General features: G+C 41.4%; 1 protein-coding gene across 1 annotated transcript in view; it reads right to left on the bottom strand.

Moving 5' to 3' along the window:
* HGD (homogentisate 1,2-dioxygenase) overlaps positions 1 to 8,481 on the bottom strand; it is a 46,380-nt gene extending 37,899 nt beyond the window's left edge. The window contains exons 1-3 of the mRNA XM_082460071.1: positions 7,996 to 8,481; positions 2,331 to 2,402; positions 1,408 to 1,496 (exon numbers count right to left, since the gene is read on the bottom strand). Of these exons, the coding sequence (XP_082316197.1) occupies positions 1,408 to 1,496; positions 2,331 to 2,402; positions 7,996 to 8,010 (176 nt within the window). The 5' untranslated portion in view covers positions 8,011 to 8,481. The remainder of the gene's footprint in view (positions 1 to 1,407; positions 1,497 to 2,330; positions 2,403 to 7,995) is intronic.
* Between the last annotated feature and the right edge of the window lie 6,443 nt (positions 8,482 to 14,924).

Here is a 14,924-nt window from a genome sequence, read left to right as displayed (position 1 = left end):
GGAATTGTCTGTGTGTTTACCTTACCTTGGCTATCTGGGCTTGCAGAGAGAGAGAGATGATTAAATAGTGATAGAATTAATCTTGATTTGACAAGTATGGGAAACTATCTCTTTCCCCTCCATGTACAGATCTATCGAGAGGGAAGCAATATTGATATTGACATGGTAGCATAGCACCTGCCACTCAGTTTTCCGACAGCCTCCTAGGGATACACTGTATTGGAGGGAGACACTCTGCTACTGTGGCAATAATGATGATGATAATAATTAATGTTAATTGAGCACTCACCATGTACCCGGCAATGTGCTAAGCACCTTACATACGTTCTTTCCCTTAATCCTCATCACAACTGTGAGATAAGTACTATTATTATCTCTTTTACAAATGAGAAACCAGAAGGCTCTTGGAGGGTACATGACCTGCCCAAGGTCACACAGCTGGAAAGAGAAGGAGCCAGGATTTAAACTCAGGAGGCCTGCCTCCAGAGTGGGCACGATTAACCCCTAAGGGGAACAACCTATCATTTGTGTGGTCCATGGTGCTTTTGTTCTCACTATCTCATTTACTTCTCAGGAGGACTCGCTGGAGACAAACCCGATCACCTTCCACTAAGCAGTACAAGACTGCCTGCCCTCCTCCCCCAAACTCCAATACAAGCAGCAGCCCTCTACACAGGTGTCCTATTCTGAAATTCCCATAATTAGACACTGCTTGTTTAAGTCACAACACTCAACTGCTTCCCTAAACCGCAACAGCTACTGAAACCAACCTGCACCAAAGGAGTTAACCAAGAGACTGAGTTCATTGACCTGGCTTGTAGGATTAGAGCAAACATGGATCATGACACGTTGTGCTAATGAATGTGCTGGTTTCCAGCAAAGACAAATTCCGAGGAGAAAAAACCTTATTAATTCAGACCACCAGGGGCCATAATACATGACCTTTCATCTAACCCAAGCTTGGATTATCCAACATTTTCATCCAAAGAACATAATAGTTCTAGTCAGCTGAGGAAGATATTGCACTGAATCTTCTATAATTTTGAGTTAATCATTATAAAAAAAACTCCCAAGTAAATCAAAATTTGGAACTCAACTGCACAATCCCAGGGGAAGGCCAGACTATGAGGAACACTTTCTTCTGAGTACAAGCAACAAATTATAAATGGAACTAGACATGTCTGTTTTCTAGGCTCTGTGCAGCTGCTCTCTCCCCTTCTTCCATCAGTCACTTGATTCTAGCTGGAGGTGAGGTTCATCCTCCCCTGACTATGACCCAGAGCACAGCCTGTTAGAAGCAGGCTCTTGGGCAACCCTGGGAGGCTGTGGCCCGGGTATAGGAGGCAGCACTAAATACTAGTCACAGCTCCCATAGACCGCAGGTCAGAATTAACCTAATCCTTTTACCTTCTTTTATTGCTGCTCCGTGGACAAGTGAAAGCTGATCCTGAGAGCTGCTCAGCATACAGATTGTAAGGGCAAACTTGAGGATTATTCTAAAACAAAGGAGGCAATAAATGACATCACTCCATCAGAAAAGCATTCCACCTTCTCATCAAACAACTCAGTGGGGGAATTCTATCTTGGATGGGGATGCTCTGGGCCACTCACTGCACATGACCATCTCCAACCCATACATCCTTCTTGTAATAATGTTTTAGGTGACTTTCCTCCTTGATTAGAAAAGTAGTACATGCTTATTGTAGAAAATTTATAAACTATAAGCCATTATCTCACCATCCAGAAATAACCCAATGTTGACATATGAGTATATTTCCTTCCATTCTTATCCTCCAAAATGGGAACCCTATGATATGTGTAGTCCTGTTAATAATTAGCACTTTAAAAAAAGAGGAAACACTATATCATGAGCATTTTTTCATGCCATGAAATATTCTTAACAATTTTTGACAAAATTTTTGTTTGCCATATTTTTGCTGTTGTAACCAACACTAGTGTAAACATCTTTGCGCACACATTTTTTTTTTTTTTTAACAAGGACTGATTATTTTCTCATCATTGCCATATCTTATGCTGTTCAAGGGAACTTTAAGGAAGTCCCTTAACCCTGGACCTAGGGGATCTTCTTGAAAGCCCTAAATTTAGTGTTACTTTTTTGGGACTAAGTGCTTTGCCATAGGTAACTATTATCCAACTTTAACCTTTGTATTGTCATTGTTCTGCATCCCAATTGTCTTAATGATTTGTGAAACTCCTAGACAGTTCACAGGCTAATTTTCAAGATGGTGGGTAGAAGCACTTGGCCTGAAAGCTGGTCATTCATTCTTATAATTCAGAGTTCTCCAAGCTAATATTCTATTCACTCATACCTGTCCTTCTGGCAGGGCACCTGGGCAGCGAGGATCCTCTGAGGTGCACTCATTACCGAATCCAGAAATGTACTGCATGTGACAAAGACACAAAGGTCACCATTAATGGGATTTAAAGAGTATTTTGCTATTTTGACTGTCTATGAAGGTAAGAATTTCTTTATGCACATATGTTTGTGTATCACGTTCTATACATAACATCTTTGCTATGTCTTGGCATGTGAACCATTTAGGAAAGATAATTTCTCTGTGTGAATTTTAAAGACCACCAATTAATTGGGAGAAGAGTGCTGGATATTACATGGACTTTCCATCCTTAGCTGTACTTAGTTGATTTATGGGCTTGTTCTTAATTATCCCACTCCAAGAAAAGCTTCTTTAATTCTGGGCCCATCAGGGAGTTCCTGAGAGGGGAGATGGCTCAGGCATCACCTCAACTCCAGGTTAGTAAGATCTGGCTGGCCTAGCTTGCAACCTCCCCGAGGTTGGAGCCCCACTTCCCCTCCATACGCTGAAACAAGTAGCTGTAAAGAGTGTGTGGATCCAATCTGACAGCAAAACCCTTGAGAAAAAGCCCTCCAACCAGCCTCGCTGCAGGCAAAAACCTACATCATCTGGCTCATCTATGGAGCACTTGTAAATATATTTGCATCTACGTGGATATAGGAAAACAAGTTTTGAAGGTATGGGTGGCTTTCAGGAGAATAGCCAGATCAGAATCTGTCCTCAGTGGCACAATGGAGTTCATTCTGATTGTCATCAATTTACTTTTCATCCAGAGGAAGAAAAGGGAGTTTCTCAATAAAGTAAAGTGTGCGGAGCCCCTAAAACTTATTTTGACAACACTTAAACACACCTGTGAGTTCTTGTTCACTGTCTGGCTTCTCTGCTAGTTTATAAGCTCCATGAAGGCTGGAACCATGGCATCGTGTTTACCTCTATATGCCTTGTGCCTGGTTTATAGAAGGTACTCAGTAGATATCTATTGTTTGATTTAGTTTTTCCCTTAGAGCCTATTCTATTCTACTCTATTTATTTATTTATTTTTGGCTGGGTTGGGTCTTCATTGCTGCACGCAGGCTTTCTCTAGTTGTGGAGAGTTGGGGCTACCGTTAGTTGCGGTGCGTGGGCTTCTCACTGCAGTGGCCTCTCTTGTTGTGGAGTATGGGCTCTAGAGCTCAGGCTCAGTAGCTGTGGCGCACAGGCTTAGTTGCTCCGTGGCATGTGGGATCTTCCCGGACCAGGGCTCGAACCCCTATCCCATGCATTGGCAGGTGGATTCTTAACCACTGTGCCACCAGGGAAGTCCGCCTTACAGCCTATTCTAACACGAGTGTATGTATCCTGCTCTCAGTAGGGTTAGAACCCCCTTTTCTCTGACTTAAACATCAAAAAAAAGGCCACTTTCTTCCCATAGTTGTTCCTCATAAATGTATCAATACTTAATTTTAGCCCACGATAATGAAAGTGCAGTGTCACTCAGTGAGTGAAATGCCACCATCTGAGTACATGTCTTTAAGAGATATAAGAAGGAAGTAAGTGGGTGGAGGATAAACCCTCCAGAATTCTCAGCAGCTCGGAGCAGGATGAGATTGATGTAACACACCTGGATGTGTGAGCAATGATCAGGGCAACAGCTGCCCATATTTGGAAGGAATATCAAATGTGAAATGTTATGACCTAGAAAGCAATGGAAGTGAAATTATTCTTTTTTGCCTCCAGACACAATATTTTTTTGTATTTGAAAATCTATCAGCACTAAAAACAGTGAGTTATATTACACAGAGATTGGTTAACAGCGGCATGCAGTTTGGAATGATTTCTTTGGGGAAAGGGCAGAGACCATCCAGCATTCTGACTCTCCACTGTATACAATTTTCTTCTCTCTAATGAACCTCCTGCTCACCATCAAGAAGATTGAATCTGAGCTGCTGAGAAATGGTAATGACCCGAAATTATCTTCAGTTCTGTGGAATGGAATTGAAGACCAATCTTGCCTGAAGCCACTGAGTATCACAGTGGCTTCACTTTGTTCAACTGCAGCATTGTTTCTCTCTGCAAAGGGAGGCAAGAAGGTCTGAGCGCTGAGCTTTCTGGCAGGAGTGGGTGGGTTTACTCATTAACCTTCTCCATTCTTTGCAACTGCTGGCCTCAGAACAGAGTCCAGGGTTATTTGTACGTTGGGAACAAAGGAAAAGAGACTTACTATATGTAATTTTAAAGCATATGCTTCAGACTGCTTTAAAAAGTAGAAAAGAAAGTAGAAAGAACAGTTGGTGCTTTGGAAGGGAGCCACCCAGCTCAGAGAGAGGTGTGAGTTCTGAATTGGTTTCTCAATCTTAGCTGAGGTGCATTGGCTGAAGAGGGGGGTGAAAACTGCTGAGTCATTCTCAAACCAGTTGGTTTTCCTAATCCCCTGAGAGAAAAATTACAGATGAGTTTGTTAGAGTTTTAAAATATCATGTGCCTTACTGCTGAAGGTATCAGAATCAAGGAAGCAGTATTCTGCAGCTGCTTTCCCAAGGCTTTGAGATCAAGGACAGAATCTGAACTCTGCTTATATCAGCTGTGAACATCCAAGCTTTCAACTCCAGCTGGTTCAGTGACTATACAAATATACCTTATACCAAAAATTGAAAATAAAAACGTCTGACATTAAGCAAGTGTGTTTGTATGCTTTCTTCAATCCAGATTTCTGAATAATTTGATCCCACATAGAAACAATTTTGTTTCCTTCCAAGAGAATTATACACATCCTTTCTAAATGAAAGAACAAATTATTGAGCTCCATGTAACTTCAGTACCATCAGTTCTTTGGCAGCTCCCTAGTGTACAGCTTTCTAATTTTCACCTGGTCCCCAGGATATGATTTATTTGTCAGAGTAGTTTTATGAGGTGCTTTCTCCTGACTCTGATTCTGGGTAACACCCTGATGGGATGAGCAGATACTATACCTCACTTCCTTTTCCTGGGCATGAGGGAAAGAGAGAGAAGTCAGGGTAGAGATGGAACTATAGCTACCTTTTTCTCCTGTGCAAAGAGTCCAGTATTTCTAGTTAACCTTGTTGGGAACATAGGATATAGATTGTTAGGGGAATTTGAAGATTATTGCAAGTAGGCTAAACTGCGGTAGGCTGAATAATGATGCCCCAAAGATACCTATGTCTTAATCCCTGGAACTTGTGAGTGTTCCCTTATATAGCAAAAGAGACTTTGCAGATGTGATTAAGTTAAGGATCTTGAGATGGGGAGGTGTCCTGGATTATTTGGGTGCACCCTAAATATAATCATAAGTATTCGTAAGAGAGGGAGGTAGAGGAAGATTTGATTATAGAAGAGGAAAAGGTGATGTGATGATGGAAGCAGAGATGAGTGATGCACTTTGAAGATGGTGAAAGGGACCATAAGTCAAGAAATGCAGGCAACTTCTAGAAGCTGGAAATGCAGGGAAATGGATTCTCCCCTTGAGTCTTCAAAAGGAACCAGGCAACACCTTGACTTTAAGCCCAGTGAAACTGATTTCAGACTTCTGACCTCCAGAACTGTAAGAAAATTAATTTGGTCATTTTAAGCCACTAAATTTGTGGTAATTTGTTACAACAGAAACAGGAAACGAATACAATAATTATGTAGACCAGGGGGTCCCATCTCTGGCTAATCATTAGAATCACCCCCAAAGCTTGTTAAATACAGACCCGTACCTAGTGAATCAAAGTATTTGGTGCTGGGGCCCAAAGTCTGCATGTTAAACAGCTCTGTTTTTTAGAAATGAAGAAATCAAGACTTGTAGAAGTGGACTTGTAGAAGACTTAAGAACATTGGGTGGTTCATTTAAAATTTAATTTTACTATTTTATCTTTTGAATTTTCTTCCCCCAGTTGTGCTGCTTTTATGTAAATGTGATTTCATTTGAGACTTTGTGTTGACATATCCATTAAAAGGAAGAAATAAAAGCAGAGAAATATTTTTTTTAACTTATAATGTGTATTGATTAGAGTGATGCAATCTGGCTTTCTGTGTTTGGATTTGTGATCTGTAGAGCTAACCTTTCCTTGCAGAGATTAGACAGCAGCCTGGGAAAAATGCCTTTGAAATTGAGAACAAAGATCAGCATGCAATTTACGTTGGTGTGCTGGTGCTGTGCATAATAAGTTGCTCAAAAATTTCAGCAGGATAGGATTTTAGATATAATTTATTTATAAATGGTAAGGATGTTTCCACCCCTGCTGAACTTCCCCATAGCCTTTCATCAGGAAATGAAGTTTTTATGCACTCCCCCTCTTCTAAGACTTCAACTACCACCATTGATATGATGACCTCCCATATCTATTCTCCTAGCTCTACCCCCTCCCCTGAGATCCAGATCCATACATCTGACCACATCCTGGGTATCTCATCTTGGCTGTCCCTGCAGCAACCCAGATTTAACTCTTGGATGCCAGAATGTGCAGGGCTTTCTGTGTGTGCTGCGCCTTTGCACCTGTTGTTTCCTCTAGCCCCTTTTCAGTTAAGTCAATTTCTACATCTCTCCTAAGACTCAGCTTAGGAACAGCCTCCTTGGAGAAGTTTCTCTTGGCCCCGCCTAGTCCAGATTCAGTGCCTTTCTTATGTTAATTTGTGGCATCATGTATTCACATATAATATTTGCCGAATGAAAGAATAAGAATTCTTTCTCAGTCTTTCTAACTCTTGATCAGGCATAAAGAAGCAAACTCTTTTACTTTGGTGTTGAGTGGTTTTAGGACCCCTGTTAATTAGGGAGATGTTTGATTTTCAAACTCAGCATCAGTTGAAGGGCATTCAGGAAGTGCTCAAACTCTGGAGAGAAGCCTGGAGTCTGGCACACTTGGCTTGAGTCAAAATTCTGGGCAGTTCTACTCAGGCCCACATGCATGTGTTGGGCACTGATGCCGGCCTGGGGTGGACACTAGGCATGGTTTTAGACACTGGCTTTAAGGCACTCAGTCTAGCAGATGCCACTAAGGCTCCTTTTGGAGCCTGGCCATGGATTCAGACAAACCCAACTTCTAATCCAGTCTCCATCACCTATCAGCAGTGACCTTGGGCAAGTGACTTAATCTCTCTGAACTTTATTTTCCTTAATGGTAAAGTGGCTACCTCCAGATTTACTTTGAAGATTATGAGTTAATTCATTAGTAACACATAACCCACACATCTTTTTCAATTGAAGATTAAATAATAAAAAGGAATTATTTCCTAGAGGAAGTGCTAGGGTTTCTACTGGCCAAGCGCTGATTGTGAGCCTCAAAATAACTGAATAGATTAAACAGGCCTAATTGGTCGGCTGGAGGCTGTCCAGGAAGCTGCAGCATCAGGAAGGTGTGGGAGAGTAGGGGCTGGCAAACAGACACAGTGAGAAACATGTCTGTCCATGGCGGAGGAGAGCCCTTATGACGTCTACAGATTCCCAAGACAATATATGAAATGAGCAAGGCAAGAGATGGACAATTAGACTGTCATCTCTTTTCTTTATCATCCCCCAGCCCCAGCAATGCTTACGGACACCACGGCGAAGCCTCTGAACACAACAGCTTGGACGAGGGCCTCTCTAAGTTCTTTCTGACTCTGAAGCTCTGGAATTCTCAGACGCTTCCGTGAGTTGTGGCTGAAGAAGCCACAGCGAAGTGGCCAGATAGTGTCTTACCTTCAACTCTGCCATTTTCCTTCTGCTGCAGGTGTGACGATTTCAGGAAACCCAGGCTCAGAGAGGGTATGAAGTCAAAATGCTTCTGTTTCTCCTTCAAACCACCTCTGGATGTTGTTATTCTACTGCTTCACTGTGCTCACTGGTCAGCTGGTCGCTCAAATTAGCCAAACTAGTTAGCGTTTCCTAACTGCTACACTAGGGAGAAAGTCCAGCATGCTTGTTTCCAAACTGCTTACACAACTGTCTTTGGTTTTGAAACCCGGGCTGTTTCTGAAGAGTTTGCAGAGGCCTGTCTCCTCTTCACCCGAGGTAAATGTTGACCAATGATTTGTTCCAGTTAAAAGAAAGAGGCTTATGACTAAAGGCAGAGAATTTAAAGCTCTCTGCGGAAGGCACTGTGGCAGTTAGGGCCTGCTGTGTGAGGTAGAGGCTTCTCCACTCAGTCCCGACTGAGGCTGGGAAGGAACAGGGCAGAGTGTTCAGTCTCTGGAGAGCAGTGAGTAAATGATCCGTGCTGTGACACAGGCGTTTTCACGCAGCTACCTGAAGCAGGGACAGGGTCTAGACAGCTCTCCACACTTGCTCCCAGGGATGAGCTGGGTGAACAGTTCAGAGCCTGAAGCACTTCGCTTAAAGCAAACTGAGATATTTACTATCGCTCCTCTTAATTTCTTAAATGTATTTAGTGTTCTTATAAATTCTTCAAGAATCTTATTTCCTAATGCCTGTACCTCTCTAGAAAGAGACCAAGGGATTACTTTCCAGCCACCTTTTCCATGACTCCCTTGTCCTTCATCTTGGCTACTCTCCTTAGCCATGGTCAGGTATCAACTTCATGGCTAATGGCATTCAGGAAGGAAGAAACCATATATCGAGAGCTTGTTCATGCCAGATTTCCCCACAGACATTACCTCATTTAATTTCACAAAAACAATCTTTTAAACTAGGCTTTATTATCCTAAACTCAAGTGCAGCAGAACAGGAAGGAAATGTAAATGGGTAAAGTAGGCTAGGTGATTTTTTAAGATACGACTTTTATACACGAAGTTCCAATTTTTAAACATTGGCAACTTAAACAAGTGAATGGATGAATGAATGAATAAAGCCATTGTAATAGATTGCAAAAAATGCCCACAAATTCCTTTCATCCTTGTATGCATGCCCCTTTGCAATGTGACTTTGCTGCTCCTCCCAACATGAGATGGAGTCTTTTACTTACCTCCTTGAATCTTACTTTGGCTAATAGCAAACACAACACAAGCAGAGGTTTGAAAAATGTTTGTGCCTTAGGATTTGCCCATTTCTTGCTACTTGAGACCACCATGCAGAGAAGTCAGGCTAGCCTCCTTGAGAATGAGACCAAGAGGTCCAGGCACTCAACAGCCCAGCACTAGCTGCCAGATGTGTGAATGAGGCAATGCGGCTGCCAGATGACTGCAGACATGTACGTGATCCCAGGTGAGACCAGCAGGAGAACCACCAGCTAAACCTAGCTCAAACTGCTGACCCACAAAATTGTGAGCAAATAGAATGACATATTTTATGCCGTTAAGTTTTGGGGTGTTTTGTTAAGCAGTGATAGATAACTGATACAATTATGTCAAAAAACATGCATGTAGGTGTGAATGACTATGGGCTGCCAGTTTGACACATTCTGCTTTAGATAAAGGGGTCTAAGCAACCTCCAGAGGTCCCCAGGCTCCAGTGTACTGCAGTAGCAGCAGAATGATTTGCCTGTGTCTGAGATGTTAGCACAGAAAGGACCAGACCAAAGGAGCCATGGTGATATAAACAAGTGACAGGTTGGTAGCAAACTGTGTGGACTGATGCCTGCAGACCAGGGAGCTTATAGTACATCTCAGCATATGTCAGCATAGACAACTGACATTGTGGTATTATATAAGCTTCCCTGGAATTTATATGCAAACCTGGGAGAAAGGGGGGTGTAAACCTTAGCTTTACTGAGGCTAAGTTTTTATTATTCCTGCAGTATGCAGACTCAAAATCAAAAGTGAATTCAAGAAAAATATTTCTTGCATATCTGAGTTTATGAGTACATTGGGTCTTGAATCGCTATTGATCCTAGAAGTTAGGCTTTGGTGATTAGGGGGAAAAAATGGATGGGAACCAATAAACGACAAAGGAAAAGCTTTACTGCTTTGTTTTTCCATAAACTTTATATGTTCTTTCCAAATCAGCTTTGAAGGCAGATTTAAGAGGTGTTTCAGTTCCTTCCTAAGGTGTGAGAGATTTCTGAAAGAGTAAGAAAGTGGTAACAGATCCTTGACTGGATGAAAATTATTTTGAGGGGCCTGAAAATATTTAAAATTGAATAAACCTATCAATTCCCTATTTAGGGATTTCTCCCAAGTGGGTTCACTTTATTTCCTGTCTTTTTCTGTTTTTGTAACAATAATTCAAGAAAACGAGTATTTGTTTTGTAACCACTATGTGCCAGGTACTGTGCCATACACACACAGGAGAAATGAGAATAAATAAAACACAGAACACATAGCTCTGAGTCTGTCTGATGGCTTTCTATTTTAATCTAATCACACACTTATTCATTTATCTTACAATTATTGGGGACCTGCTATGTGCCAGGCCCTGTGAGGTGTGGGGGGATACAGAGATGATTAAGAGTCTGGTTCTGTAGGAGGGCGCATGCTGGAGAAGACTGACCAATAAACGGACCATTACAACGGAGTGCATGTGTGCTGTGACAAGAAAGAGTCAGGGTGCTATGGGAGGGAGTAGGGACCACAGAGCTCTGACTAGCTCCCTGAGGAGATGATAGCTGAGCCAAGTCACACAGAGTAAGAGTTGGATAGGGCATTGAGCAGAGGGAGGATTGTATACAAAGACAGAGAAGTGCAGTGCATTCAAACACCTGTTTTTAGGGCACTGACGGAAATAGAGTGGAGGAGTCTAGTGAGGGAAGGCTTCCAGAAAGGGCAGTTTTGGCAGACATTTAAAGCAGGGGAAAGAGGGGGACTTCTAGGCAGGGTGATTAGCATTCAAAAAGACACCCAGTGGAAGAAGCAGGTTGTGTGCAGGGACAAGGCAAACATACACTGGACCAGAGCAGAGTCACAGTATCAAAGCAGTGAGCAATAAGAACAAAGATGCTAAAAACCAGGCAGAGGGAGAGGGACTCAGTGAATGATATGGGGAACAGGTGAAGAGAAGAACTTGAAAAGGACCAGGAATTGGAGACACCAGATACCTGCCACCTCTGGATTCTAGCACAAGATAGGTTTACTCTCTGCAGAAGCTCTGGACTCACAAATATCAGGGAGTGGGGCGTAGGACCAAAACCAAGTGTAGTGATGATGAAATCTCCAGCTTCCTTCTCCAACTGCATTTCCAGAATGCTATCAGCGAGTGTTTTACCCTCCAGACAGGACACTGGAGGATTCTTCTCTAGGACAGTGTCCTATAAATACGATACATTTTGATAAATAATTATTAAATATAAAAGGCAAAGTCTTTCTGGAAATGCTTCTTTTAATGAGGTAGATGGCTCCCTCCCACATTAATTCAAATATCCATGAATAATTCTTACTTCTAGAATGACACAGGATTCAGCATCATTTAATCCTATTTTTTGCTTTTATAGACATAAATGTTGAGAAAATTTGTTCACATAAATAAGCAGTTATGAACAGAAGGGATTTTGTTGTGGTAGCACTCAAATCCCTTCTGAATTAAATACCAAAAATCACATACTGACCTATCATTAAACATTATTTTAATGACCTATCAGTCAATAACTCAGATTGGTTCTTCTTTAATTTTGTTGCAAGCAAATAATTGGAAACCTGATTGGAAAAGGCTTTGTTGCCCAGCTATTGGAATCAGTGACTTTAACTGTTACCCTTTCACTTGGAGGTGCTTTGTCTAACTCATTTACTCAGAAAGGGTTGGGAAAATAAAAATGTTAATTTTACATACCTTTGCCTATATAATTATTTTTGATAAAAATGTTATTTTGATATTTTGATAGACCAGGCAAGAAGACTTGCCATGAAAGAATGTGCCACAGCCTTGGATGTTTCCTACCAAAGCTCTTTGCTTTGTTCTCAGGAGCTCTTCCTTAAGAGCTCTGCAAATTTTTTTTTTTTTTAATTGTGAGGAGTGGAACAGACAAAATCCTTAACTAAAACTAATATTTAGAATTGTGCCTTTGTTGGCATCCTGAAGACATTTACACCCTGGGGCAAAATGCCATATTTCTATTGCACTAGTAGTGAGATGCTCCTTTTCTGTAGTGGGAAAAGGGCAATTGGGAAAGTAGAGGTGGTAAATAAGAGCCAGCACGAGCTGCTTCACAAGCAGATCAGTCTTAACAAAGATACATTCATATGAGAATCAGTGATCTGGAAAATGATTCCCTTAAAACTATCCGTGCCCATGTACCTCTTGGAAGAGATTCTTCCACACATCCCAGTTGGAAGACCACTGATCCACACCAAGAAAATGGAAAATATTACATCCAGGAAACTGGGGATTATTACAGAGTAGTGTGAAGGACACGTGGCAGGCCTAGAGAGCAATCACTCCAGAGTGCAGTTAGAGGACGGAGGACCTCAGGACCGATGTCTCCAAGAAAAAGATGAAACTGATAGATTACCTGATATATTTGATGGTACTGAGCAAGATTTTACATCTTTGTTGAAGTTCAGGGGTTTCATTCTTCACCTTTACTTATTGATGACCTTGGTAAAGCTTAGTGGTTGGCCAGCTGAGAAAACAAATGTGGTATAAGAGAGGGGCTATGTATAAGATGGCAAGGCATTTCATTAGAAATGGATATACCCAGAGGGTAGAAAGTGCTAGTATTAAAAATGGGTAGCAGTACATCGAAGACAAATATTTCCTGTTTTGCCGATAGAGGATGTGACAATCACGTTACGATTGCTGTGGCATGTGTAGCCTTGAGAGGGAGGAGTGGCTTACTTAGTTCATTAAGGGGCGATCATGAAGAGGAAGCCAAAGATGAACTTTGATGAACTCTGCTATAACGGTGCCATAAGGTAGAGTCTACAATCCATGTGTTCCCTACGTTTTTGATATGGGTTTATTTTTTTCAAAGGGTGGATCCTGAGCTACCTGCATCAAAATCACCTGGTTTGCCTGTTAAAAATACAAAATCCTGGCTCTATCCCATATACATAGAACTGGGCGAGGGGGGCAGAAGAAATCCTGGAATCCTCATTTTAAACAAGCACTTCAGAGGACTTTCATGCACTTTTGAGTTTGAAAGCCATTGCTTTGAGTCCTTAAATGTAGGTGCTTATTAATTGTTACTCGAAGTTGGATCCTTTTCCTACTCTATGGAGCAGCGCTGGCAGGCTCCAACTCCAATTTTGCATTAGGCAAACATACTGGGGAATATGTGAGGCTCAGGGGCCTCCCAGTGCTAGATTTCCTGGAACCCTTCCTCTCCTACCACAGTAATTTAACTCAGTTTTGGGACTATGGAGAAATGAATTTTTTAACTTCCTTCTCCTCCTTCCCCCAGAGTATCCTCCTTTGAATTTTAACAGATGTTAAATCAATGCAGACATCCTGTTAGACTTCAAACTTCTTAAAATAGACGCTACCTGTGCTTTAAAAATTTCAATTAAACCAGCATTTAGATACCCATATAAGGCCCTACCTAGGTTGGGTGCTAAAGCACATACTGTTGAAATGAAGACTCAAAAGCTCTGATTATGGCAGCGGTTAGGAGCTCTTCACCTCAGTCCGATGGCCCAGCACATCAGTTCTATGCAGTCCACTTCCAGAATGGAGAGAAAAACAGCAGTGTCACGGCACCTGGATTATATCATAGATGTCCCAAGTTCAGGAACTTCTGAGAACCTGAGTAAAGCTGATATGGATCAACCCCTTTGGGAGTGGCTCTCTCTCTAGAGCACTAAGGTAGAGAGACCAACCCAAATCAAATCCTTAGTTGGATTCCAACTAAGCAGCCTGGGGGACAGATGAGTGGCCATAGATCTTCATATCTGGTTGCCTCCACAGTGAGTAAGAACGTTGGTTAGACATCTGAATCACAACAGGGGAAAAAAAAAAGTTCTCTTACAGCTAGCAATTTGTTCCATCAAGAAAGTAAGAAAATTAAGGCTTTAATTAACACTTTTTAGGAAGTATTTGGTATTTCAACTTGTTTATTACCTAAAAGCAATTTTTATGAGCAGGTCTCAGGAAGTCTTAGCAAAAATTATGCTTCAAAAGATTCTTTTTGAAGAACTCTGGCTAATAACATTCACTTTGGCCAACAACCTTATTTTGCTGCTATAAATGCTGCAACAAACTTACCTTAGATGATTAAAATCATTTTTTCTTAGAAAACTATAATTCAGGAGTCAAGCCTGACAGCAAGAACAAATGAAGTTGAGTACTGTTAATTTTTCAAGGTTGACCCTGAAGCCATCAGTGATAGGTTATTTTCATCTTATTTTTCAATAAGGGAGAAAATAGAGAAATTGGAATAGATCTTCTTTCTAATTAAGGGTTATTGATTTATTTTTTAAAAGAGGAATACAAAGAGCTTCAGTTGGTTTAGGTCTTCTGCATATGCATTTGGTTTCTACTTCTTAACTGCACAGCCACTGTCACAAAATACTTGTGCCAAATTCCACATACAGATCCTGATTTGCATAGCTCTCCTTTATGTCAAAAAAGAAATCAGGGCTAACTCTTGTGGGGGAGGATGTGAAGAAAGACTGCAGGATATTCTAGCTGATGAAAAGTGCTTTAAAATCCTTGCCAAATTCCCAAGACTGACTTTCTAAAAGCACTCTCTAACATCGTCATTTTAATATCCTCTTTCAGCACACCTTGATTTCCAAAGTACGGAATAGAAAGAGAATTTAGTGTTTTTTTCCCCTAGTTTTAAAATGAGAAGCTGAAACTGTGTA

The sequence above is a fragment of the Balaenoptera physalus genome, assembly GCF_965194825.1.
Source record: "Balaenoptera physalus genome assembly, chromosome: 4".
NCBI classification, from domain to species: Eukaryota; Metazoa; Chordata; class Mammalia; order Artiodactyla; family Balaenopteridae; genus Balaenoptera; species Balaenoptera physalus.
The sequence above is the reverse complement of the archived record's forward strand: the minus strand, read 5'-3'. Positions and strand labels throughout refer to the sequence as shown.